The sequence below is a fragment of the Molothrus ater genome, chromosome 1 (assembly GCF_012460135.2).
Source record: "Molothrus ater isolate BHLD 08-10-18 breed brown headed cowbird chromosome 1, BPBGC_Mater_1.1, whole genome shotgun sequence".
Classification (NCBI taxonomy): Eukaryota; Metazoa; Chordata; class Aves; order Passeriformes; family Icteridae; genus Molothrus; species Molothrus ater.
Window position 1 is genome coordinate 22,932,820 of NC_050478.2, and position 27,885 is coordinate 22,960,704.

General features: G+C 39.1%; 1 protein-coding gene across 2 annotated transcripts; it reads left to right on the forward strand.

The window, feature by feature from the left end:
- Positions 1 to 3,281: 3,281 nt before the first annotated feature.
- On the forward strand, positions 3,282 to 27,309 carry STEAP2 (STEAP2 metalloreductase). Of its 2 annotated transcripts, none has more exons than XM_036379172.2 (5): positions 3,282 to 3,340; positions 8,048 to 8,569; positions 9,937 to 10,464; positions 12,115 to 12,279; positions 18,526 to 27,309. In XM_036379172.2, exons 2-5 carry the CDS (start codon positions 8,078 to 8,080, stop codon positions 18,808 to 18,810), a joined length of 1,470 nt encoding a protein of 489 aa, XP_036235065.1. In that variant the 5' UTR covers positions 3,282 to 3,340; positions 8,048 to 8,077; the 3' UTR covers positions 18,811 to 27,309. The 2 variants fall into 2 exon arrangements, with proteins under 2 accessions (XP_036235065.1, XP_036235064.1); XM_036379171.2 differs by lacking the exon at positions 3,282 to 3,340 and adding an exon at positions 3,696 to 3,794.
- Positions 27,310 to 27,885: the final 576 nt, after the last annotated feature.

Sequence of the window (27,885 nt, forward strand, 5' to 3'; positions counted from 1 at the left end):
ACTATCCAATTTCATCCTCTTACTACAGAGACATGATCCAGTTTTGCTGAGAGCTTAAGTATATAAAGGTATTTATATACCCTTGCTCTCATGCAAATCTCCATGCAAAATAGGGCCCTCTATGCTTTTCCTGTTTGAACAGATCAGTTACACAGCAATGGAAGGAAGGCTGTAGTTGTTTTAGTCCCAATTTCAAACAAGCATTTTCAAACTGCAAAACATCAAAAAGGTAGAAGGAAAACATAAAAACAAGTTAAATCCATCAAACTGCCTCAATTTTAATTTTTAAATGTACTAGATACCAAGTTAGTGGTGTCTGTCCAACAGCCTGGTAAATGGCCACATCTCAAGAGTTCCCTCATTTACCCCTGTGCCAAAGGCTAAAGTCAGATAGGTTTGCACAGAGCAAGATGAGAAACAACTGGAGAAGAAATTAACAACAAAATGACATTGAATTATATCCATGGGGCTGTGGGTTAGGAATGAAGGACCAGGGTGAGAGCTGACACACACTACATAGTGCAGGCTGGAGGACAGAACCTGTGATGCTTTCCCATGAAAATGCAGCTAGAGAGCACTCATAAGGCCTAACAGCTGCTGAAGAAACAGACAACAAATCATGCATTGTTAGTCACATACCTGTGTAGGAAAAAAGCTCCCTACTTGTTAAAAGAATCAACACAGATAAATTGGTCATCTCCTAAACCAATGGGTGAGTCTTCGGTTCAAGACTTTATGGTGCAATAATGTTTAAAAAATCCCACAGGAAAGCAATGACAAACATTCCAATTTATAGCTTTCTTATTAAGGCTTTAACTCAAATAAATAAAGAATTATAAGACTGTGACTACCCTGATTTTGTGTGATACATGATCATTTTGAGACATGTAACTCAAGTGCTCATTTTCATGTAAATACTTTTCTGGTAACAGGAGTCAAATAAAGTAGCGTATAAAGAGAATCAGCCACAAATAACGCAGGAAAGAACATTTTGCTCTTTTGTTTTGATATATTTTTTTGGCTGGACTAAAATTTTTGAGCTCATACTATTGTAGCTGTACTGGCTACCAAAAAACAAGCCTGGGATAATGACTTTTGAATCAATTGCAAAGGAGAATATTAGAACAAGAAAATTAAGAGCTGAAATGCCAGTTCTCACCATGGAAAGCACCAATTCAGTTCTGAGTGGTCTGTCAATGGATTCACCTTTTTGGTGTTTTTCTGTGGAGTAGCAACTCAGTCCTCAGTGTCTAGGGGCTGAAAATGCAGTTTGGAAAATCAAGCAATATAATTTCCATGCACCTGTTTACCAAATTATAAAATACTTTAAAATATATGTTTTCACCATGAAGAAAATTAATTATTTAATAACTGGGGGGGGGGGTAATGAATGGCTTCTGAGCTACAACAGAAAACTGTCACAGTCATCTTTTCAAATTCTATAGGATGGTTATCATGATTATATGTGGAACCAATTGTTTTTATTGATTGCATGATTAATTTTGCTGAAGTCCTCGGTTAATATGTTATAGAAACAAATCAGTATGCACACACAAAAGATGAAAACTGTCACCTTCAGTGTTTAAGTGTTTATGGCGTCTTTTCAATCACCTGTGCATTCATCAGTTTTTACTGCAACATGAGACACATTTTCATATGGATTGGTCAGTTTGAAATGCATTAAAAACAAAGAATTGAGGGTTATACCTTGTAACATATACAGCATAGCTTAATGAAAGGTAGAATTTATTAGGTAAGTCAGAACATGTTAAAATCCAAAGCTATGCTTTTTCAGGGAAAAGCTCCATTTGTCTTCAACTGGAAATTTCCATGTCAAACAAGATACAATTCAGATCTTGGGGCACAGCTTTGCTTTCATGTGGTTGATCCATCTTTCTTATTTTGAGTAATAATAAATTATTATTACACTGAAATTAGAGGAGAACTCCCACCTCCACAGAGTATACGGGGCACATAGCAAACATGGGGAGTGACCTCCCAGCTAACCAAACCTGGAAAGCTGTTCTGGGCTACAGGGACACCCAACACCCCCTCACAATTAATTTTGCATGAGAAAGGTGGTGAAATGCAGGAATAGGTTGCCCAGAGAGCTGGTGGGTGCCCCATGATTGGAAATATTCAGTCAGGCTGGACGGAGCTCTGAACAACCAGATCTAGTGGAGGATGTTCATGCTCATTGCAAGGGTGTTGGACTTGGTGACCTTTAAGGTTCCCTTCCAACCCTGCGATTCTGTGACATATGATGGTACAATTCCACAGCCCTGCAGCTGGCACAGGTTGCAGCAGTACCCTTCTGCCAGGAGAGGATAAGGTAAGGCAGCTGGTGACGAGTTCCTGCTGAGGATGGGCCAGCTGCTCACAGCTGCTCCTGTGCCAGCAGCCCCCAGGTCCATCTCTGCCCATGTTGGGGGCATTGCACAGGCCAGAGGGGCTGGAGCACAGTGGCAGTGGCCAAAGCCTGAGGGCACCGCAGGGCCATGCACAGCCCTCTTCCTCTACACCAACCCCCTGTGCTGTCACAGAACACAGAAACACAGAAAAACAGAATGGCTGAAGTTAGAAGGGACCTCTGGAGCTATCTAACCAACAGGTAAAGGCAGGGTAACCTGGAGCAGTTACCCAGGAAAACATCCAGATGGGTTTTGAATGTCTCCAGAGGCAGGCTCCACAACCTCCCTGGGCAGCCAGTTCCAGTGCTCTGCCACTCTCAATGTGCAGTAGTTTTTCCTCGTGTTGAGGTGGAAATTTTTGAGTTTTGGTTTATGGCAATTGCTCCTTGTCCTGTTGCTGGGCACCACTGAAAAGAACCAGGCACCACCCTCTTGACACCTGTCTTTGAGACATTTATATGCATTGATAAGAGTCCCTCTCAGTCTTCTCCACACTTAACAGGCCAAGCTCCCGCAGTCTCTCCTCGTAAGAGAGATGCTCCAGATCCCTCACCATCTTTGTTGTGTCCCTTGGACCCTCTCCTGTACTTTTTCTTGCACTGATGAGCCCAGAATGGCCTCAGCACTCCAGAGGTGGCCTCACCAGGGCCGATTACAGGGGTAAGACCACCTGCTGGCCACACGCTTCCCGATGCACCCCAGGCTACCACTGGCCCTCCTGACCGCACGGACACACTGCCGGCTCCTGATCAGCTATCACCCACCAAGGCTCCCACGTCCCCCGGAGCCGCCCGGCCGCGGTGGCGGAGCGGCCGCAGGGGGCGGACCGCAGCGGCAGGACAGGCGCCGCCTCCCCGCCCGCCCGGCACTGCGGGCCCGAGTGCGAGGAGGAGCGGCGGCGGCGCGGTGCTCCTGGCGGGCGGGCGGAGGTGAGCGGCGCTGGGGCCGGGCCGGGGCGGGACGGGGCCCATCCCTGCCGGGCGCTCCTGGGCGCAGCCGCCGCCCGCGGGGCTCTCCCTGCTGCCCATCGCGGCGGCTGCGCCGCGGCTGCCCCGGTCTCCGGGCGGGCTCTGACGGTGCCGGCGCCCCACGGAGCGCTGCGGCCCGGCCTCGGGCAAACGCGGGGGCGCTCCGGTACCTGGCGGGGCCGGCGAGCCCCCGCCCCGCGGCAGGCGGGCCTGGCAGCGCTGCCCCGGCCGTGCCCGGCGGGCGGCGGGGCCGCCGCTCCTGTCACGGGCGGTGTTGTCATTGCAGCTGGAGATGCCGGCCCGGACCGGGGCCCCGCCGAGCTGCTCCGGGCTGGATCTCCGCTCCGCGCTGCCGCCCAGGGGGCACCGGCCCGCGCCCGGCCTCCCGCCAGCCCCGCGCCTCAGCCCGCGCCCCGTAAGTGCCCGCCCGAGCGGGGCTCACACACGCACGGCACGGCTTGCCTTGGTGCGGTTTTCTCCTCCCGTAGTTACTTTTCCCGAAGCAGGTTTCTCCTCCCGTAGTTACTTTTCCAGAAGCAGTTTTTCACGTGTGTCACCATCTGGCTGACATAGCTCTGTGATGTTCTGTTAGCTAATTTAAGAGCATATGTCAAATCTATGTCGCTTTTATTATTTTTTATAACTCTGGAATGAGTTAGTTCGTAAAAGAAGGTTGGTTTTGTTGAAATTTCTTCCTGAACAACCCACCTCGGCTGCTTCTTATCATCTGCTTCCCATTTATTTACTAATGGATTGCACAATAACTTGATGAAAAATCTGTCCAGGGGCTGAAGTTAGGCTAACAAGTCTTTGTTTTCCTTAGTCGTCCTCCCTTTTTTAAGCAATATGTGCTAGTCTGCCTGTCTTGTCATCTCTTTACTTCTGAAGATGTCACTTTGGTCAGCATTTTAAGCCTCAAGGGCTGATTTCATAATTGTCTGCTGACTTGAAAATCTTTATCTTATCTTTAACTTTATCCTTTACTCTTAAATTACCGTTCCCACTTTGACCTCACCGTCTCCCTGTAGAAGGAATTTCTTTAAATACCTATTCACAGTTAACTTTTATGCTGAAGGCTGAAATAAAGAAGACATTTAGCAATAGTATGAGTTGTAACTTGTTCCTTTTCCTGTGAAGTTATAAACTTTGCCTTCTGTCTTTTGTCTTTTTATTGTATTTATGGAACTTTTACTTGTTGCCATTTATCTTCTTCACTAGTTACAAACTCACTTCTGTACCATCCTTGTTCTGATTTTATCCCTACATGATGGCACTGTTTCTTTGTCTTTTTATAGTGCTCCTTAGCCATGCACACAACATTTTATTTTTTTAATCTTGTCTGATTTTTCCAGGTCAGGAAAGCTCTCCTGTTGCAGTTATACACTCTTGCCTCTGAATTGCAGTTGTGCATTTAATATAGTCCTTTCAGTAACTGCTAGCACTCTGCTTTTGTACATCTCTTGGATTACTTGTCTAAAAGTCGTGTCAGCCTGTTCCCTTAGGGTTTTTTATGAAGTCTGTTAGTTTGATTCTCTTACTTGCACTGTATTTTCCTTAGAACAGGCAGTGGGAAGCTTTGGCCAGCAGGCCAAATTCAGCTCACCAGAGCAATTCATCATCCAAGTCCTGTGTGCCCACTCTCCCCAAGATCCTTTGGACTAAAACTGAAAGTAGGCTGCAGCATGGTTAAATGGTGCTGGTAGCCCATTTCCTTATGGTGGTTCCCTTTCAATCTCAGTTTTGCAGCACATCCTGGTTACATGGTAAGAACTGAAATGGGCTGCTGTAATCACATGGTGAAAGCATACATGTTCTGTCATATCCAGTTACCTCTCTTATCTCGTTAGATATTCTCATGTTCCTGGATGCAAACCCATCCTGATACAGGAAATACTGGTAGTTTGGTCATGTGTTAAATACGTTTCAGGTCACATGGTAAGGAAAAAGTCAATGCTTTTTTTTGAGTGCATGCAGAAAAATCTTTGTGCTCTGCCAGAAGGATTCACTGTTAGAATCTTCTTTGAATACTAACTTTGTGGTCACTTTCACATATTTCTTTCTGTCTTTAACTTCTGAGTCCAGTTTTGGTGAGTTTGTACCTTCTAGTCAAAGCTGAAATGAAAAATGCCCATTCTTCTAGTAGCTTCCTCTAATTTCTGAAACACAAAGCTGCTTTTAATTGTGGGGGGTTGTTCACCACACATGCTGTATTACTAGCCAATGGCTGGTTAATGTCCCCCACTGATGATTAACTACCATCATATCAGCTCTTGGACGGTAGCTCAGGAAAAGGTTCTGTGTGGTCTGTTGTTGATTGCTCCCAAGACAGCAACCTTGTGGTTTCTTTTTGCTCCTTCTTAGCCTGCCTCTCCTCATTGCTTCCTAATTTTCAGACTTTATTCCTGTTCTACAATTATATTGGCTTTGCCTGGCAAGACTTTGGTAGCAGGATGGGGAGGAGTGCTGTAGGGGTGGTTTCTGTGAGAAGCTGCAGGAATCCTCCCCTGTGTCAATGGGGCCAGTGTCAGCTGGGTCTGGGGTGGACCATGGCTCACCAGGGCCCAGCCCATCAGCACTGGCTGTTACTTCTCAGGTAACATAGGTAAGAAGGGGAAAAAAGTAATTGCAGTGCAGAACAGAGGATGACAACACATGAGAGAAACAACTCATGTAGACACCAAGGCCAGTGAAGAAGAAGAAGGAGGTGCCCTGAGCACTGGATTAGACATTCCCCTGCAGCCTGTGGTGCAGGCCATGGTGAGGCAGCTGTCCCTCTACAGCCCATGAGGTTCATGGTAGAGCAGAGATCCACCCTCTGCAGCCCATGAGGTTCATGAGAGACAGGTAGAGCAGAGATCCACCTGCAGCCCATGGAGGAGCCCCACACCAGTATAGGTGGATGCCTGAGAGGAGGCTGTGACCCCATGGGAAGGGGTGGAGCAGGCTCCTGGCATGGACCTGTGGAGAGAGGAGCCCACATTGGAGCAGGTTTCCTGGAAGGGCTTGTGACCCCATGGGGACCCACACTGCAGCAGCCTGTTCCTGAAGGATTGCACTCTCTGGAAGGGACCCTCACTGGAGGAGTCTGTGAACTGTAGCCTGTGAGAAGGACTCACACTAGAGAAGTATGTAGAGACTCCACTATGGGAGGAACCTCATGCTGGTGCAGAAGAAGGTCTTCTCTCCCTGAGGAGGAAGCAGCAGCAGTAACAGCATGTGATGAACTGACCATAGCATCCATTCCCTGTCTCCCTGTGCTGCACAGGGGGAGCAGGCAGAGAATTGGGAATAAAGTTAAGCCCAGGGAGAAGCTTACTGGGGTGAGGGGAAGGTGTTTCTTTAGGATTTGTTTTACTTCTCATTGCCCTGCTCTGATTTTGATTGGTAATAAAGTCAGTTAATTTTCCCAAGTAGAGTCTGGTTTGCCTCTGGTGGTAACTGGTGAGTGATCTGTCCCTGTCCTTATCTCAGCTCATGAGCCTTCTGTGGTATTTTCTCTCCTCAGCCCAGCTGAGGAGGAGTGATAGAGCAGCACCTTTTTGGACACCTGGCCTCCAGTGAGTCAACCCCTGCCAGTGATGCAGAACCACCTAGGTTGTAACTGTGGTTTCATGTGCAGACTTCTTTCCTGAGCGTTGTTTTGTTGGTTTTTAATGTCTTTCTTAGAGCTTTAATGCAGTTCTGTGGCCAAGGATATAATAGTATTTATTTTATTTTCCTGTGAGCCTTAGCTTCTGTTCTTCTTCAAAACATCCCTCACTACACTGAATTTCAGTCCTAAAATTATCTTCCCTTTTATTATTGGGTGAAATCTGGCTATTCCTGCTTTCTCTGGAAGGCTGTCCCGTGTGTTTGTCTCCAGGATTTATTTTACTTGCCTGGATAGAAAATTGTGTTAAGCATATTTGTGACTCATGGCCTTGAATCCTTTACCCTTGCATCCACAATTAATCCTTATACATCCATGGCCAGACCAAGCAGTCTGACCTAGAAATGTCATTAGTGATCTCACAACTAGGTCTTGATAAATTTCTTTGTTGTTTCTGCCATTGGATCCACATGGGCAGCCCATTTTCCAGCTGACAGGTGAGTGTGTCAGATGGATGTTTGTCATGATGTCATGACATTGGCATCTTTGAGACTTTTGCATCTCCTCCTTCGTGGCCAGGAGAGGATATCACAAGAATAACCTGCATAAACTTTTAATGGAATTCAGCTTCCATGTACTCACTGATCTCATGCTGATCACAGCCCAATGCTCTCTACATTCTACTATTTGCCAATTTTCTTTACATGTTTCTACTCATTATTCTATTTACCATTAGTTTCAGGAGTACAAAGTTACATTGTGGTCCAGTATTCCAGGGCAGTGGAAGATAAAAAATGGAAGATGAAAAAACTGTTTAGCACTTAAGGAACTATTATTGAAGTGCTGAAGTACTTAATGAAGTACTTGTTTCTCCTTCTGTTGGTGACATATTGCAAGACAAAATTGAGTAGCACATACTTGATTAAGGAAAAAATATAATATGAAACTTAGAACCAAAGATTTTGCTTCCAGAGGTGTTAATGGATTTTGAGGTCTCATAAAATTGTATGATGCTGATTTTTCCTTCTTTTGTTTTTTCTTTTTCCTTTTCTTCTCTTTCTTTTTTTTTTTCCCTACAGAAATCATTGTAGGTTTGGTGTCTTGGAAGCATGGAAACAATCTCTATGATGGGGAGTCCCAAGAACCTCAATGAAACTTTTCTACCAAATGCTGCCAATGGCATCAAGGATGCCAGTAAGGTCACGATAGGCATCATTGGAAGTGGAGACTTCGCTAAGTCATTGACAATCAGACTCATCAGATGTGGGTACCACGTGGTCGTAGGGAGCAGAAACCCTAAACATGCTGCTGACTTCTTTCCCCATGTGGTTGATGTCACTCACCATGAAGATGCAGTGGCTAAAACAAACATCATTTTTGTAGCCATACACAGAGAACATTACACCTCTTTGTGGGATCTCAAACATTTACTTGCTGGTAAAATTCTGATTGATGTCAGCAATAATACAAGAGTAGACCAATATCCAGACTCCAATGCAGAGTATTTGGCATCACTTTTTCCCGATTCCCTAATTGTCAAAGGATTCAATGTCATTTCAGCTTGGTCACTACAGTTAGGACCAAAAGATGCCAGCAGACAGGTAAATGTTTTTATTTGTATTAATTTAACTTATTTGTAAGATGAAAATGACAGGAACTGAGTGTAACAGTCAGAACTCATGAAATTTACATTCCCTGAGTTAACATGCCTAAAATGTTGGACCTTTAGCTTACATTTTAGTAGCCAATAAAACCCTCAGAGTTTAGTTCATCCCACTGTAAAAGAAATAAAGTAAGTGGTCCAGTTTTTTCCCTGTGTTGCCTGTTTGTCTTTAAAGACTGCAGAGGAAATGTGAATACTAGCTTAGAATAAACAACTGGTCTTTGGGTGACTACAGGCTGAGGAGAAGAGTTGAGTCTTAATTTCCATAGGAAATACATTCATGTGTTTCCTTATGCTTTATACAAGGGTAGAGACAGTCTTTTCCAGTGCATTTTAGGGGCTGCATTGGGGTGAACTATTGAAAGAGATGCACAGAAATCTCCGGTCCCAATCCCAGAGGTCAAGAATCAGCTGTTCTAAAAGTGCTTGCATTTAATGTAGCAGCAAAGTGATTGAAAGAAATTATCTAGCTCTTAGAGTGTCCCAAAATCATAAATATAGGAACAGAAGGAGGCACATATGTTTCTAAGTGATCATTCATTTGATCCAGGGCTGCTTGGGAACATCATGTTCAAAGTCCTTCCCAGTATGTTCTGAAATCCATCCTGCATATAGAAAATGCACCTTTATGTTTTTCATCTTTTGCTGAAGTGATGTAAAGGATTTATACCTGTGCAAGCATCCAGTCCTTCACAGCTTTATGAAATCTGAGAAATACATAATAAATAACATGATGTAACATGACTGCTGGAGACTAAATTCAGTTCTGGCACTTTCAATTCTGGCACTTCAGGTAGATTTAAATGGAATGCAATTGATATGGAATTAGCATAATCTAAAAAATAACTTCACCATACTTCTTTCATTCCCTTTCAGAATAGCACAATACTAATTCACTTCAGTCAAAACAGATCATATTTGCTTCAATGCAGATGGTCAGCAAATAGTGTTGGGCAAACTATAGCCCATTGTAAATTTTAATGGAACCTTGAAGTACTTTGTAGCAGTACACTTCTTTGTCTGTGTAAAAAACTGGCCTTTAGAATAAGTTATTTGGCTGCTTGTTTTTGTCTTTTCTGTTAAATACTCAAATCTGAAATCTGTGGAAATCTGGGTTGTGAAATAATGCTAAAATTGTTACCCACTGAGAGATTACACAGATTGCTGCTTCTCAGTCTGTTTTAGCAGTTGTGATGTAGTTTTGATTTTGAAGCCCTTAAGGTTTTTGGTAGATTTTGCTGGTTTTTTGTTTACCTTTGAATCTTTTTCTCTGACTACAGACAGTTCCCTTGACTCTCCCAACAGGTCTATATATGCAGTAACAATGTTCAGGCTCGCCATCAAGTTATTGAGCTTGCCCGTCAGCTCAGTTTCATTCCTATTGATTTGGGGGCACTGTCATCTTCAAGGGAGATTGAAAACCTGCCTCTGCGCCTGTTCACCCTGTGGAAGGGCCCTGTACTCATTGCCATTAGCCTGGCAACATTTTTCTTCATCTATTCCTTTGTCAGAGATGTCATCCATCCCTACATGAGAAATCAGCAGAGTGACTTTTACAAGATTCCCATTGAGATTGTCAACAAGACCTTGCCAATTGTTGCTATCACTTTGCTTTCTCTAGTATATTTATCAGGACTTATTGCAGCTGCTTATCAGCTTTACTATGGCACTAAGTACCGGCGCTTTCCTCCTTGGCTGGACAGCTGGCTCCAGTGTCGGAAGCAGCTTGGACTGCTCAGTTTTTTCTTTGCCACAGTGCACGTGGTGTACAGCCTCTGCTTGCCTATGAGGAGATCAGAGAGGTACTTGTTCCTCAACATGGCATACCAACAGGTAAGACAGTCTTTAGTTCAGTAAGCCAGAAATGCCTTGGCTGGGTGCATATGGCTCCTGAATACAGTAATTGGGTTTTTCTTAATCTGTTCTACTGCTTTTGGCACAATAGTTATGGGTTATCTTATGCATAGGTAGTGCCAGATAAAGAGACTAAAAGAATATCTGTGCATTTGTCTCACCTTGTGGGTCAACCTGCAGTCAAGTTTATGTGGCAGGGGGAATCAAGGACGTGTCCTACTGAAATCAAGGACATGTCCCACTCAAATTCCTGATAGCAATATACACAAGAAGAATGTAGGATAGACAGGATAAGAGCAACAGCAGGAAGATTCTGAGGTATGTTTCTTTCTATGTATACTTAACACATCGGGGTAGTATCATAAGTGCATTTACAAATATGAAAAATATAAAGACAGATACTGTAATCATACTTACAGATGCTTCTGTGTTCCAAAAAGGAAAAAAAGAAGATGCTGATATTTTGTAACATTTTGGACCAATGCTAAAAATACTTTATTCTTTTAAAATTCCATGGACATCATCTATTGCACACAATAGAAATTGACTCATAGTTTCCAGGAACAATTGATCTTGCATAATCCTGAAATGTTCTCCAACAAATCTGTCATCTCTAGAAGAGGGTCTGATGCTGCTGTCTGTCAGGGAGACAGCTTATTGTAACCTTTAAAGTGGCAGAAAAGCAGCATTGCCCAAAAAACAGCATTGCCATTCACCACTTAAAATCTGTAGCAAAGAGAGAAATGATAAAACAGAAAGGAAGACCAAATAAGGAAATAAAATAAAATGTAACAGATTTACAGGCAGCATTGCAAACTCCAAAAGAGTTCAAAAACTGAACTTAGGGGAAGGGCAAAACTGTAATAGGCAGCATGAAACCGTAATTCACACTTAAAATTAGTAATGCTAAAGGATTCACTGGTACGTTTGCTAAGAAATTATCTTAGTTTTAATGATACTGTAAAACTTTCACTTGCTAATATTTCTGGTGCACCTTTTTCAAGACATGTCATATTGCAATAGTTAACCTGGAAGCGGAAAAAAGAATTGAATATCTAAGTTTCATAGTTGTTAAGGTCCTGAATTGTTTCTTTTTTTCTGGTAAAACTCTCCAGCAAGAACCATCTTGGAAAAATCTGATGTCAATAGTGAAAGAGAGAAGCAAGCCTGGACTCAGCATAGAAAAGCTGAAGGAAATTATGCTAAGTTATTTCTAAATGTAATTAAAAAATCTAAAATCTAATTTCGAAACTAAAAAGAAATTGCAACTTATGTTACGGAATTTAAGTTTGCAGAGTCTGAAGAACACAGCTCCTCTTCTACAGTGTATAAGAATGTGCAGAATTACCTGATTTTATGACAGTATTGTTGTAAATGGTATATAATGTTACATGTTCTTTTAGCATCTCATCTAAAATTTCCATGTTTAGTATATTTTTAATCTAGCAAAAGCCAATACCAGCAGTAAGGAAATAGTTGTTTTTCTCCAAGGCATGAGGAAACCTCTGAAATATTTGACTGCATTTTATAGTTGTCCTGTGACTGTGAACTTTAGGTCAACAAAATTACTTCTGTTGGTATTTTTAATATTCTTTAGAATAAAGTTCATCCTTTCTGCTCTTTCATCAGGTTCATGCAAATGTTGAAAATTCTTGGAATGAGGAAGAAGTGTGGCGAATTGAAATGTATATCTCCTTTGGAATAATGAGTCTTGGATTGCTTTCCTTGCTGGCAGTAACTTCCATCCCTTCAGTAAACAGTGCCTTAAACTGGAGGGAGTTCAGTTTTATTCAGGTGTGTTACTTTTTTAATAAGGGGGTTTTGGTGTTAACAAGAATTCCTTCATCACAGTCATGATCAACATCATAAAAAAAAGCTCCTTGCAATGTGACAAGAGCCTTTTTTCTTCTGCCTCTGGTAATTCAATAAAAACAATTACTCAGTAAATATGTTACCGTGAAGACACATTAAGCATTTCATGAGTGTAGAACAGGACTTTTTATTTTACACTTCTTGATCTTAAATAACCAACATAGCTAAGACCAAATGATCACTAATCTATTAATTTTCTGTTCTTAGAACTTGTTGCTAAATTCAAATTAGATAAATTTGGACAAACCTGCTAAATGCAGTGATACTGATGAGATACTTGTATAGGTAGATGCACACAGCTATTAAAACTGAAGACTTAATTTGCCCTGAAATATTTTTATTGCACAATCCTCTGACAGCCATGGTGCCATTGCTTAAGTTTTACTTCTCATCCACTGTGGGACTTGACACAGCTCTCAACTGCATTATTCCCATTAGCTGAAAATACCCACTAGTAAAATATGGAGCGTTACTTATTAAAATCAGAGGCTTTTCAAGGCCCTGGCACACTATCTGCTGCCTTCCTTCCTTCCTCAGGTAAACACCTAGAACATGCAAATCTAACCAGCATAAAATACTGAGAAATACAGGCTTTAATGAACAGCTCAGTGCTTGCTCTTACACATAACTGCCAGTAGTTCTAGGAAGCAGTCAGGTATAAGAAATTTTATTAGGATTCAGTTGGGTGAAAATTCCTAAGTGTGCACAGTTTTTGGGTTTGTTATGTTTTGTTTTCTGACTTTGGCTTTAGTACTGTAGTCTTAGCTCAGTCTTTTCTGATTAACATTTTTTTCAGCTTAGCCTAATAATATTGCTTAATTCTGAGTCCTGTTCATTTCAGAATGTGGGCGCTGACTTTAAAGTTCAGGGCTTGGGTTGCACTTCATAATTTACAGATATTTTGAATAGAATGGTGGGGAACACTTCAAAGGCTGTAGTTGTTTGGCATCTGTCTGTGATGTCTTTTCTTTTCCTTCTGATTTCCATTACTGGAAAACTGCAGGTAGACCTACAAAAAGTTTGCTGAAAAGTTTTTCAAAGTGGAGTTACCCTGATAGAATTGTTTATTCACAGTCATGGCTTTAAACCTTCAGAGAGACTAAAAACTCAAGTGTATTGTTACAATATCTCTGCCATCTGGATTTCTCTGTGTGGGGACAGTAGTACTGCTGTTGGGTGATATAAAACATCAGTGCAAAATGGAAAATATGTATTCACTTGTGAGTGAGATGATTCCTTTATCCAGTAATAACTTCCAGCCACAAAAACACCATTTTTGTCTTATTTTTCCTTACTCATATTTCGAAAATTCATGCTTGTGTGACTGAGTCAAAACCCATACAATAATCACAATGATGTATCTAGAACTGCATATTTACTGCAGTTATTTCCACTGTAAATTAAGTCAAAATAGTTCCAAATCTAAAGAATTATGAACTTTAATGACCCATCTGACAGTATTTTGAGGAAGTTGTTTGGGAATAAGTTGTTTGCTCGGGATGTATGTTACAGTTCATACTGTATTATGTGCAGAAGATAACTGGTATTGGTAATGAACTAATTCATTAATCACAAAAGTATTGAACTACTAAAAAATTTCTTAAAGTTAGTGAGTATTTACTTTGTCATTAATTCTCAGGATGTATGTTATTCTCCACTTAGTTACTTGTCAAAAAAAAACTTCTTGATTTCTTCAATCAGAAGACAGACTTAAAGTGATTGCTTACTAGAGTAAAAGGAGTCTGTATTTCTGTATAATTTTCACTGTCCCCAGTATGCAAGGAGAACAGATAAAACATTATAATACTTACTCTCTTTTATGTTTTTCTTCTACTGAACTTCATTTCAGTGAAGGAAAATTAAACTTAAATTTCTCAATCTTTTCTGTGTCAGGGGGATAAACAGCAGAACTACTAACCTATCATCCCATTGCTGCTTTTCTTTTCAGTTGGGAAAAGCAGTATGTCTCTAGTTTTAGTCCTGAATCTCTGATGATTTGCCACAACAGCTGCTGGACTTGTTTCATATCTGACAGATGAAGAATCAGTCAGTCAGCAAACTCAGTGTCCCAGCTCAACACTTCCCACTGAGAACAGCACATTCTTGCTTGCTCATCTTAGAAAATGTAGTTTCATCAAAATAAGGGTGTGGCCTCTTCTAAATAGTTTTACCACAAGAACATAGTCTTGAATCCTACTAGGAAAATCTGAGTTTATTAAAATGTACAGTATAGACTAGCCTTGTTCCAGTAGAAGAAGCCCTAAGCAGCATCTCCCCAGTCTACAGCAGTTCAATGGGTCTTCAAACACAGTCTTCCTAATACTCTAAAGAGTCACCAGTTGTCAGTAGTTTTGCACAGAATTGCTGTCTTTGATGTCCCAAATTCTTTTGGAGATGCCTCCATCTTACCTAGACTGATTTCAAACACAGGTGTCAGCAGCTCCAAAAATCCCAGCCTGCTTCATCAAGGGAAAAGGACTTTGAGAGGTCAAGTAGTGCAGGCTTCACTCATAGTACACATATGAACAAAGTGAGATATGAGAATGTTTAATAGTGCAAAAGGAAATTACTGTGTCAGTCCTAGAAAGAGCTAAGAGACCAGCAGAAAAGAGGAATTGCTACAGTACAGAGTTGACCACTGTACAAAACAAAGGTTTGATTACTTCATCATGATTTGGAGAGAAACACTCATAACACCCAGTGAGAGGAGCCACAGAATGAGACAGTGATGAAGTTCTCTCAGTAGGAGATCCTGGATGACTGAAACTTAGTATGAAACTTTGCTGTCACATTAACATAACCCAGAGCTGAAGTTTACTGAGAAAAGCAGCAGGGAAGAAAGCTGGGGCTGATAAACTAATGCATCAATTTTCTTAAATGCCACTTCAGTATTCTTCTTTTTCTCATCTAAATATATTGGATAAGGAGCAAAGGAAGACATGGGCAAGAAATACAAAAGAATTCGTATTTTGTCAGAGCAGGCAGAATAAACAGCTTAAACCAACACACTGTAAACAGAAAAAAAAGACATTTATTGAAACCAGTCTTTGACTGTTCACATAAAATACAAGGAAATGGAGAGTGTTGTCTGCAAGCTATCCTGCACTTGGTCCTTCAGTCTAGTGAGGAAAGTTAAACTGTAAATATATAATGTAAATATATAATGTAATGACTGCTGTTTTTGTTTTCCAGTCTAAGACTTCAAGTCCAAACCCCATCATTTAAAGTGGCAATGGACAGAGCAGACTGTTTTTGAAAGCTGAGCTTCATGTTTTTTAGCAAAAAACAACACAGATCTGCCATTTGAGTGGTAGGAAGCTGACTTTTTTGTAGATACTCCTTTTCTCTGCTATCCCAATCCTAAAGTTTTTTGGAGGCAGTGTGAGTAAAATATTTCTCATGCATACACTTTGAGGAAAGGCTGCCCCAACTTAGTTCTCCCACAATAATAGGATACTTTCTCCCCAGAGAAAGGTAGACTAAGGCCTGAGTATTTAGCAAGTTTGTGGGTAAGATTCCAGTCAGAAGTTACTACAAAGAGTTTTTAAGTTTAGCAATAGCTGTTACACAGAGAATCTGAAGTACATCTTGTATAAATGTTGAATTTAGAAAATACCTTTTGTATATATAAATTGCTTGGAACTAGTCGACCATTGTGAATGTGGAAATTCCTGAACCAGATTTGCCTCACAGCATATTTTGTCTCTAAATAGGTTCATCTTGCTGGTAACATTTTAGGGTTTTTTCTCTTTCATCTTTCCTGCTCCATTAAGTTTTGTTGGTTCCTTTCTCAAACAATACCAGTTTGTCCAATTTATCAGTAGCCTTAGCTGGAAATCTCCCATATTGGCTAAAAGCTGACTTTGATCAGGAAGGAAAAGAAACAAAACAGGGAGGACTTAGAGAAAAACTAAAAGATTTGGGAGTCCATAGGAAATGTGCTAATCTATTACTCAGCTTTCAGGAAACATAGTATTATGGAAGATAAGAAAACAAAGCAGTCAAAGATACTCTTCCACTTTTCCCTGCAGCCGTCCTAAAGCCCAGGCAGAGGGTTGCCAGGAATTACAACTGATTTTTCTGCTCACTGTACTGTTCAATGTGAATTTACCAGTGAAGAAACAGTATTTCTTCTTGCTGCTTTCAGAAGTCCTCTACTCTTAAAGTAATTATCATCTGGAGTCTGGTAATGGTAATTAAGAGCCCAGTTGAAGAACATAGCTGACATTGGTAGCTGACAGAAGCTATAGCAATGTCTTTGTTAGTTTTAGATGTGTGGTTGAAATTGAGCAGTACACACTAGCACATGCTCTACCAACACTTCAGAGAAGCATATGGCAACTCTTCACAGGGCAAGAAAAAAAAGAACTTAATAAAACTGCATCATGTGTTTTTCTTGTCCTTTTGTTGTTAGTTTAAAATATACTGGATGTACTTCTTAGTTTCCATTTTGACCATTAGATAGACATATATAGATGTCTCAAAACTATAGCTTGCAAATGGAATTAAAATAAGCACTAAAATAAAATAATTGGGAATGAATGTATAATATTTCCCTTCTGTTTGTATTTTCAAGAATTGTTATATTTCTCATCAGTAATCCTGATGAAGAAATGAGGGATATGATTCACTTGTGCCCTTCTCCCTGCTGCCAGTAATGTAACAATGAATTCAGGACAGTCATACCAACAAAAATCTGCAACAACATCTTATAACACCAGGTTTGACTGACTATATTGTTTGCTGTCCAATTTTCTCACCAGAAGTTCCGCTCAAATACCACATACCCTGTTTTCATATCCTCAAGTGTTTGTCTAAATGTTCTGTTTACTATGGGATATTTTGGGAACAATTTTTTTTAAGAAAAAAGTATGCAGCATATATAAAGATTAACAAAATGGCCCTGAAACCACTGGCAAAAAAATACATAAATATTGGAAAGTCACAAAACAGGGTAGCAGTCTCTAGAAATTAACAGAAATATTTTCTTTTTATACCATTATACCTGTGAATCCTTGCAAATAGTATTAGCTCAGACATTCTTCTTGCTTTAGAAGCTGCTTAATCTTGAAGTAGAAGGAATTAATTATTTTACTACCTATTATGGACCCTTGGGCTGCATTTTTCTTTGCTTGTCAGTTTGCTGGAATTAGACCATACCTTGGTAGCCAATTTCCTTTCTTAATGCTTGTTCTCTGTTTCAATGATTTTCCACAAATGTTTCCCAGCCAAGTTAGTCATTACATCAGTTTTGACCAGAAAGAGTTCTCCTTCATTTGATCACCACCAGAAGTCAAAGCATAGTAGTCTTCTTCAGTCATGGTTGGGGAAAGTTAAGTTGATGCGTTGTGAAATCTGCAAAGCATTACAGCTACAGGGTCCTTAAAAAGGTGGATTCACAGAACTGCTGAGTGATCCCTGTTATCACCACCTTCTGTGGCAAGCTCTAGATTTATGTGCTGAGAGGTCCTTCCTCTGCAGGCTGCTGTGGGAACCCTCTCTTTTCATCTTTTATCCAGCTCTGCTGGTTTATGGTAGACTGCAGCACTGCTTTGTGCTATTATGGCCAAGCCCTGCAGTTCAGATATTCCCATTAAACAGTCAGCAACAACTGAGGGAGAAGGTAAGGGATGGTTTATGCTAACATCAGACAAGTGGATGTAGGCCTTTGTGAGGCAGAAGTAAGCTGTACATCTCAAAGTGATAAAAATATGCAAGTTTAGGCCCAAATCTCTTCCAACAGAATTCCATTGTTCCATAATAAGGAATCTTGGAAGTGATCTATCCTCATAATTAAGAATTAGGAAACTTAATTTCCAGTCACAATGGATGTTGTTCTAGTAACTACTCTGGAATTGTTTCTTATTGGCATACCTATCCTGAAGTTGGCTTCCATTACTTAGAATTTGGGCAACATCATTTCAGCTTTGACTAAGGCCTGTAGATGTTAGCAAAGGTACTCTGTAAATCAGTGCTCAGTTCAGTCAGTAAGTTTCAGAATGGTAACTTAAAACCATATATTGCTATGAATGTGTGAATAGGTAAGAGATCTTAACTTGGTGTCTAATAGAAATGTTAAAATAATCCAAATAACTTATTAGATCTGTCAGGTGAAGGACCAAGTGCTATTATATCTTTTTATTTTTCCTGTTTTCTCTTTCTTCACAGTCTACACTTGGATACATTGCTCTGCTTATAAGTACTTTCCATGTACTGATTTATGGATGGAAGAGAGCTTTTGAAGAAGAGTATTACAGATTTTATACACCACCAAATTTTGTTCTTGCCCTTGTTCTGCCTTCCATTGTAATTGTAGGTAAGATCATCTTACTTTTGCCATGTGTAAGTAGGAAACTGAGGAGAATTCGAAGAGGATGGGAGAAAAGCCATGTTATAGAAGAAGTAAGTGGGTCTGTTCCACATCTCTCCCCAGAAAGGATAACTGTAATGTGATGATATTTGTTAACACTGTTATACATGTTTGGGCTTTGGGTTTTTTTGTCTATGTCAAATAAACTTGCATTTTTAGGAGTTTAGTTAAGTAGGAGTCTTTGTAAAGTCTCTTGTTTGACATATAGTACAAGCTCTTAACCAAACTATGAGAAGTTTATAACTAGAAGACAACTATTTCTGATAACTACAAAGATATTTTTGTTTTAGAGTACAGAGGGCAGACGATTATGAAATAAAAAAAAATAATGTTCCTTTGCACAGTTATATCACAAAAATATTTTATTAGAACCAGGCTTTACAGATATTTTTTTGCCTTAGAGGATATGTGTTAGAGTGCTGCTTATTAATATGACATTTTCTGGGCAGTGTTTTTTCTATTAAAACCACATTTCTGGGTTAATGAGTTCAGAATATAAAGTAAATTATTTAGGAAATAACTAGGGTTTGAAAGAAATTAATTTGTAATGATCACAGAATCACAGAATGGTTTGAGTTGGAAGGGACCTTACAGATCAGTAAATTCCAATGCCCCTGTCATGGGCCTTGACAACTTTCACTAGACCAAGTTACTCAAAGCCCCATCCACCCTGGCTTTGAACACTTCCAGGGATGGGGCATCCACAACTTCTCTGGACACCCTCTGCTAGTGCCTCACCACCCTCGTAAAGAATTTCCTCCAAAAATCTAAATCTAAACCCAATCTAAACTGTCATTTAGTTTATAGCCATTCCCCCTTGTCCTGTCACTACATGCCATTGCCCTCTCCAGCTCTCTTGTAGGCTCCCTTCAGGAACTGGAAAGCTGCAGTTAGGTCACCCCTAAGCCATCCCTTCCAGGCTGCACAAACCCAATTCTCTCCCCCTTTCCTCACAGGAGAGGCTCCCCAGCCCTCTGACCATCTCAGTGGCCCTGCTCTGGACCCCAACAGGTCCCTGTCCTTCCTGTGCTGCACCCCAGAGCTGGGTGCCGTGTTCCAGGTGGGGTCTCTGTCCCCAGAGCAGAGCAGAGGGACAAAACCTCCCTGTCCTGCTGCCCAGGCTGCTCTTGGTGCAGCCCAGGACACGTTTGGCTCTCTGGGCTGTGAGTGCCCATGGCTGGGTCATGTCCAGCCTCCCATCCACCAGCACCTCCAGGTCCCTCTGGGCAGGGCTGCTCTCAATCCCTTCATCCCCAGCCTGGAATACTGGGGGTTACCCCAGCCCAAATGCAGCACCTTGCACTTGGTCAAGTGTATTGCACATGTACAGTATATTTATTTGTGTGTGGTTTTACACCATTACATGATTGGAATATGCAAACCCAGTCTCAATAATGGTGTGACATCTTGTAAGCAAAGGGTATTGTACTAAACTTTTTTTTCAAAGTATTAAGTAGGATTTTAGACCTTTGGCATCTCTTTATTTCCATACATCATATAATGAAGATTCAAAACAGTGCTATACATTTATAGAAAGATATGTGTATAAACTAGTTTTTGATTTTTTAATGACTTTGAAATATGTGGAGATATTTTAAAACAAAAAGAAAAGCTGAGAATTCAGCAACAATAAAAATCCATTTCCACTGTGAAACTTCCAATATATTGGAAGCATCACAATACTCATGTTCTGTATGTGTCTACACTGGAGTTTAAGTTATTATATATGAATTTCCCAGAATGTGTCTTAAATTCTTAGTATCTTTTTGTGCAAATCCAGTCTTCTATTTTTATATAAAGGTCTAACTTTTACAAGTGTCTCTGGGATATGCCTGAAGTTTTGAGAAACCAAATTATTATTATACTTAAAAATCTCTAAACCCTGACATTTGCATTTGCTGTTGGATTCTAAATAATGTTCACAATTGCTTATTACTACTGCTGTGTCAGTAGTAATTACTCTTCTCTAACAAAACAACCAAACTCAACTCATACCTTCAGGCTGCTACTGCTTAATTATCAGAACTTCTATTTCAGTGAATCAGATTGTGTACTTGGTTCTAATTTTCTTGTATTAAATTACATTTTTTCTTATCTATATTTGCACTGTTTAAAATCTCTAATTTTCTTAGCTGAACCTTCTCTTATTATTTATTGCTTTGAAAGAATTTGTCCTATCATGTATCAGAAATATATAGAATTAAGCTTGAATTTATCCTTAAACATCACTGGTCCCGTAAATCTCATTATCTCTGCTTGTAATGAAATTCACAGAAAAGAAGATTCTAGAATCAAACTCTGCCCCCAGTTATGCCAACCTAAGCCTAAAGAGTTCATGTTAGTTATTCTTAAATTAATTTAAAATCCAAAATATCTACAACTATTTTATTTTTAGTCTAGTATCCAAATTCCCCAGACTTACACATCAACCCTGTGTATATTCTGGGTTTGTTGCAAAATGAGACAGTTGAACTTCCTTTCACTTTAAGCATGTTCAAATCTAGAGATGAAAAATAAAATACTTTAATGATGTTTTTTCATAATTAAAGTATTTTTATATGTCTTTAGACATGTTTTGTATTGAATAAGAGGCCAGTGGATTCTTGGAAAGGGAGGTTTGTGAATACATTGTTTGAAAAATACAACTGTTATATGGGTCAACAGATATTTGATACTTTATTTTAGTTCACAAATTTTCAATTTCAAGTAGTTGGAAAGCTCAGATTTATCCTCCTTTTTAAGCCTTGGTGAGGAGTCAGTTGGAAGGAAAATAATTAATTTTATTTCACTATTTTTGGAAAAATAAATTATAATAACAGCAGTAATTGGTCAGGCTAAGGTCTTTGAGAGTTGTCTCCAGTAGCTGACAAGTGGTAGATGCTTCTAAAAAGAAAGCAAGTGTCCAGTGATTTTTTTTCCTAACACAACTTCTCAACCTCTTGGAAATCAATTATTTTGGATTTATTCGAGACAGGTGCTGCCTCTGGATTACTGTATTTAATAGCTACATTCTCAAAAAATTTATCAAGCATTTTAGAAATATGAAACTGTCCTATTTTTTGAACAGAAAAATAAGGAAGGAAAAAAAGGTTCAATAAATCTATCAAATAAATAAATAAATATTTGTATTCTTTCTTTTTTCCAAAACCAAACAAGTTTGTTTCAGGGTATTTATTTTATTGTTCCTCCTCCAATATACAGCTATTTCAGTGAGACTGGTGATGATATACAAGTACAATACTTTTTTACCAAACATTCTAGACATTAACTGAAAACCCTGTTGCTGCTGGAGACAGACAGGAGGCCTAAACTACTACAAATGAGATTTTCACATAAAAATGAAGAACAAGTAAAAATTACAACTTCTAACCTAACTTTGTCTGTAATGGCATTCCAAAAGGCGTATATTTCTTAAAAGGCTTGCAGAATTGATTGTCCTGGACTGTTTCCTATTTCATTAATGCAGAGTGAAACCACACAAACTTGAAGCCTTGTACTTCATTCCTTTAAATAAAATTAGCTTTTAAAATCTTAGATAATAAATCTTGGATAATTTTAATGGGATAAATACCACTCTACGTTCTACCCCAGTCCTGCATGGGAAACCTAACTAAAATCACTAGAATGGGCTGGTATAACTGAGAGTAGAATTTCATACCTCTGAACAGATTTAGGCAGAAAGTATTACCATTGACAATCTGACTACATTTAAAAATTAAATATGCTGCTATTATTTTACAGTAATTTTACATTTCTGTGGAATATGTAGTTGACATTCACATTCCCTACAATTATTTAATTATTTTCATACAATAGTGATAATGTTGCAGAACTATGATATTGTACTAACTGAAAATTACTGTCAAAGGCCATAGATATTGTACTGTAATGCATCCACTGACAGTATATACAGAAATGTATTGGCCCTCTTTCCTATGCAAAAAGTTACTTCATCATTAAATTTATTCAACAGTGATTAAACTGCTACATTATAAATTGCCAAAGATGTCTGGAGAGAGTAATGATGAGTCATTCTTATTTTAAAATTGTGTGTAGAAAATTAAAAATGTGTTTTAATTTTATATGTTACTTGAAAGGTTGAAATATTGAAGTATTAATAAATAGACAATATTTTTAGATCAACTATATGAAGGCATTTTGTGAACTATTTGTGCTACAAAAGTGACACATGGTTTCCTGTTAGGCCATGTATATACTTCTAACTGGAATAGCATGTTGACTTGTTATTTAATATTTTGTAGTGTTCTTTAAGGACCAATTTGCTCTGACAAGACACTGTTAAGCCTGAAGGTAAACAACACTCATGCATTTAGCAAACTTTACATCCAGCATATGTTTAGTTCCACAAGGGATCTTATTCATCTGACCAAACACATTGATTTCTATAAACTCACCATAGGCTTCTCATTGGAAAAATACCTGAGGCTAATTGTTTAGTTTAGATTGCCTAAATATAAACAACTAAATTCATTTAGACATCTTAGTTACTTAGGAGAATAAATACATATTTTGCGGAATAGTCTGCTATAAAATTATTTTTGTGTAGCTTTATATAAATTCCTTAACTGCCTAATGAAAATAAGTAATGAAATAAGCCTAATTTCTCTTAATTATTGTACAGTTTAAAAAATAGAGCTTAATATGTGATACAGAATTGTAAACATATTATAAAATGGAGACTTCTATGTATTTAGCAACAGGTTATTTGTTTTCCATGGATATTGTGTTCTTTCTTAACACTGTCTAAAACAGTTCTATCATAGGTTCCATGTGTCTTTAATTTTATCTTAAAATTCTCTTAGCTGTTGCAACTATGTACAAGTTAATTAAGTGCACATGTTCTTGAATTATTTAGAGTTTTTGAGTTATTTAGAGATTAATTATTTTGTAATTGTTTTGCAAGTTCTTTAGCTTGTGGTAATGGTTACTGTGAATAGTTGCCACATTTAATTCTTTGTTCCAACATTGTAAATTATATGATGTGCCAAGAATATTTTTATTTGGCATTAATTGCCTATAAATTGGTGTGTCTCTATGTTTGTGTCTGTATGGTATTAGCTGCACAACTGGCATTAAAGGAAATAGTTCATTAATATAAGGCAATGAGTTCCCCAGTGGCAATAAATTTCACAGGTATGAATACAGTTAGGAAACAGCTTTCCTCTGAAAGTTAGATGTATCAGGTGCATAAAAACTAGATAGATTGAATTTTTCAGTGTTAATATTTTCACATATGCAGTGGTAATGAATGCATATGCATAGTTCCTTGCAGACAGTGCATCTCCTAATACACAAGGTTTTGAATTCTTGGCTGTTCATCCTGTAGTATTTTCTGTCAATATAATGAATAATATTGCAGTACTGATATTGTATCACCATATGATACTGCTTGAATTAATTAGATTACAGCCTTTAAAATAAGTGACACATTTAACTGACTTGAACAATGATCTCTGTCATTATATATTGTTTCTCATGCCTTGTTGGCAGTGTCTTAAAGTAAGCATAATATGTCTCCCATGTGTAATATTCTCTTTGTAGTTGTGTTTGTCAGACTGTTTGTGCTGTCTCTCTGAACAGGGCTATTATAAATTATTAGTAATCCTCTTATCTATTTTTCCACAGACTGTGTTTTACACAAAAATCAATAAAAAATCAGTGTAAGGTATTTTGCTTTTTCTTCTGTGCTTATGCAGAATAAATTTTATCTTGTGTTTCTTTCTAATACATGGGTGCTCCGATCAACATTTTCTCTGAGAGATAAAATTTGAATGTGAGTTGATAAAAATATTCTAAGGGCAGTTTATTTATTTTTCAGTGTCAGGATTACAGCTTTTTCACACAGACACACTGGATAGCTATATCCCTTATTCTACTCTAAGATATTCTCCATGCTTTCAGATACAGTACTATCAGCATATATTCAGTCCACTTTTCATTCAACAAAAAGTTTGGCTATGATGAGATTGCTAGGCACCAGTATGTTTGCCAAGTGTCCTGTTGTGTGTATGAAATAGAATTACTCTTCAAATGAAACAAACAGGTGAAGCACTTTGCAGTCCTTCTTTTGGAAATACATAACTTTTTTTCTAAGAGGCTTATGCCAGCAGAAGAGGAAAACAATACATGAGAGGTATAAAGCTGCTTACCTGTCCATCAGCAGCATAAACTGTTCTGAGTTCAGAGAAGTAAAGATGCATGGGTCAGTGGAGCTGGCAGCATTTGCATTGCTTTCACATTAGGTTACATAGCCTTCCCAGACTCCCAAATGGAATATAGGTGTTTTTAAAATTCAGAACATTTAATATTGGTTTGTGCCATGCCTAACCTAATAGTAACATTTTGGACCTTGAAGTCTTTGTTTTCTTGGCTTCTATTTTTTTTAATCTCTCCATTTCTCTATATCTCAGTGCTTGTTTTACTGAATGTTGATATCATGCCAGCAGCTGGGGACCCCAAACTTACACCCTTCTCCAGGCTTACCTTGTACTGTACAAGAGTGTAAGTTCTGTGTCCTGTGATTTACTGTGTTTCCTTACAGTAATAAAGATCAGTGTGAAAGTTCCCCTCCATTCCATACCACTCCATGACCTCAGCACTGTATTTTAATAGTACAGGCAGGTAAATCCAGATGTTGGAAGCTCTTTTGACTTGATGGGTTTAAGACTGAGTCTACTGCCAGCCACTTCAAAGGTCTTTTCCTTTTATTCTGTAAGTATCAAACATAGAAGGTCTGTCAGGACAGACAAAAAAAAAATGAAAGGAGAATGAAAAGGAAGTTGAGGAGTCAACAGACTTAGAAAGAATCTTAGAAAGATTTATGTACTTTAAAGACCTCAGTGTCATATTTGATAAAGAGTGCAGATGGCTTTGGACAGAATCTACATGTTGAATATAGCCAAGAAAAGGACATCACTTGACTAGGAGCTGAAGACCCTCATTGCAGCACATGAAAGGTAATTACTGAATAACAGTCCCTTAAAAGCATGCAACTTATTTTGTAAAACAGTGAATACTGAGTGCTAGAGGAAATAATTCACTCAGCAAAGTCAACAGGAGATTAATGGCAGACCTAGATATGTAACCTTGATCTTCTAACACGCAACTGTGTTCTACACACAGAGTCCTGTGGTTTTATGAAATTTAAGTTTTACCTCAAGAACAGAGTTTGCTGAACTGTGTCTTCACACCAAAATAGTTTGTCCTCAGTCAAAACAGAAATCCTCTTTACATCAAGTCTACATTTTTAACATATTTCTTAGCATTTGTAAGACTTAAAATTTAATACTCTTGTAAGTAAGGCCTTGATGTCTTGAATATTTTCATCACCAATGGAAGAAGTAGATCTGATAAAAATACAATATAAGCCTATTTAGGGGTTTATTAACTTTTGAGCAAATATTATTACAGTTGATTGCATGATTTTGAGAATGGCTGTTTTCCATTTGCCAAGGGCAGCAGAATCCCTGTAGTCAAACTTGCATTATGTAGCTTTTATCCTAAATTTTAAAAGCTTCATTTTGAAGAAGGTGCACAGTGAGCAAATGGAGCTTTGCAATATGATCTTTGGAACAGTGAGCCAACAAGTGCCATGTGACTTAAGCTTATAATTTACAGACTAAGTTGCCCAATTTAGGTATATTCTCTATACATTTGTCATTCAAAACACAGAGCAACCAAACTTGAAATCACTTAGGCTACAATAGAAATAAATGTAAGCAGGTTTTCTAATATAAGCTTTAAAACTTTGAATACATACAACTTCAGTTCCTATCTTGGCACCAAGAGAAAAAAAATATATATAATTCAGCTTTTTCAGCTGAATGCCTTAAGACATACAAACATTGTCAGCACTTTTAATCTCAGATGCTTAATAGAAAATCTCGTTCCTTCCAGTATAAGCCTGAATACAATACAGAATGTTCACAGAAACATATACTTAAGTAGAACATGGAAGGGCCAGTATGGTGGTTATAGTAATGGAAAGATGTGTGTACATGGACAGATGAAGAGTGTCAAACACCAGCTCCAAGGCTGGCAACTGCACTGTCACATCGTGTGAGGGCACTTTATAAATGTGCTACAGTCCTGCCTTTGTATGACCTGTGTTCTGTGATCACAGCTCAGGATGTCATGGATGTCAAAGGGGCCATTGCATTTTCTAAATTCAAAGTCCTATACTATGCTAGGCTGTAATTTTGCCATCATTTCGGAGTTGCATACAGGATGAATTTCTACTAAATGCAGAGAGTGCATGGGTATTTTTGTGTATACACAAATACACAATATGTGTATTTTCCCTTTGATGAAACGAGAACTCTAGAGCGTGTGTGAGTACTAAATATGAGATGCACCTTATTTTTGCAGAAGGCAAGTATGAAATGGGAAGAGTGTGTAGCATGTAAGCTGGGAAAAATGAAAATAAGGACTGTGTTGGTTATATTTGGAGCCATAAAGTTGTCTTTCTTGATTGTTATCAATCACGTATTTTCATATAAAAACTAGCTGTTTAAATCTCCAGATATGTTAGCATTTAATAAATTTATTCACATATTCAAATATTTGTTTGGAATCATTGTAGTTAATTATTTGTCAATGAAAACTGAGGTTGGCACTGAAAGACTGGGGATATGTGCATATCCAACGTGACGTGTGTGCAACTTGCCCCAGGTGTGTTCAGATCCCAGGAATGGCAGCTGAAGTGAGCGGTCCAGTAGAGTACCTGTGAGCGCACCGAGCGCTGTGTTGTCTTTGAGTCTCAGCTGTCAACTAGACCTCAAACAGCTGCTCACTGTTTGCTAGTAGAAGATACCTACATCTCCTCACTCTTCTGTCCCGGCCTTTATTACTTTTTTGTATCAGTCTGTGCACAGAAAAGGTTACTTTGGCCATTTTCCCCGCTGCCAGGCTGCCCCAGGCAGCGCTTTCCTGTTGGAGTTTGTCGTGGTGGCATCTCATGGAGGGGTTTTTTTAACGATTACTTGTTACGGACCCACCGGCCTCTTCCCTTCCACCTGCCCAGCATGTAGACGGGGTGGGGGAATGGTTTTCTCGCCGAGGTCGCGTTCACAGGCAGCAGCCCGCGAAGTGCCATTTCTGGCCGGGTGGAGGAGAGCTGAAGCAGCGGCAGGCGGCAG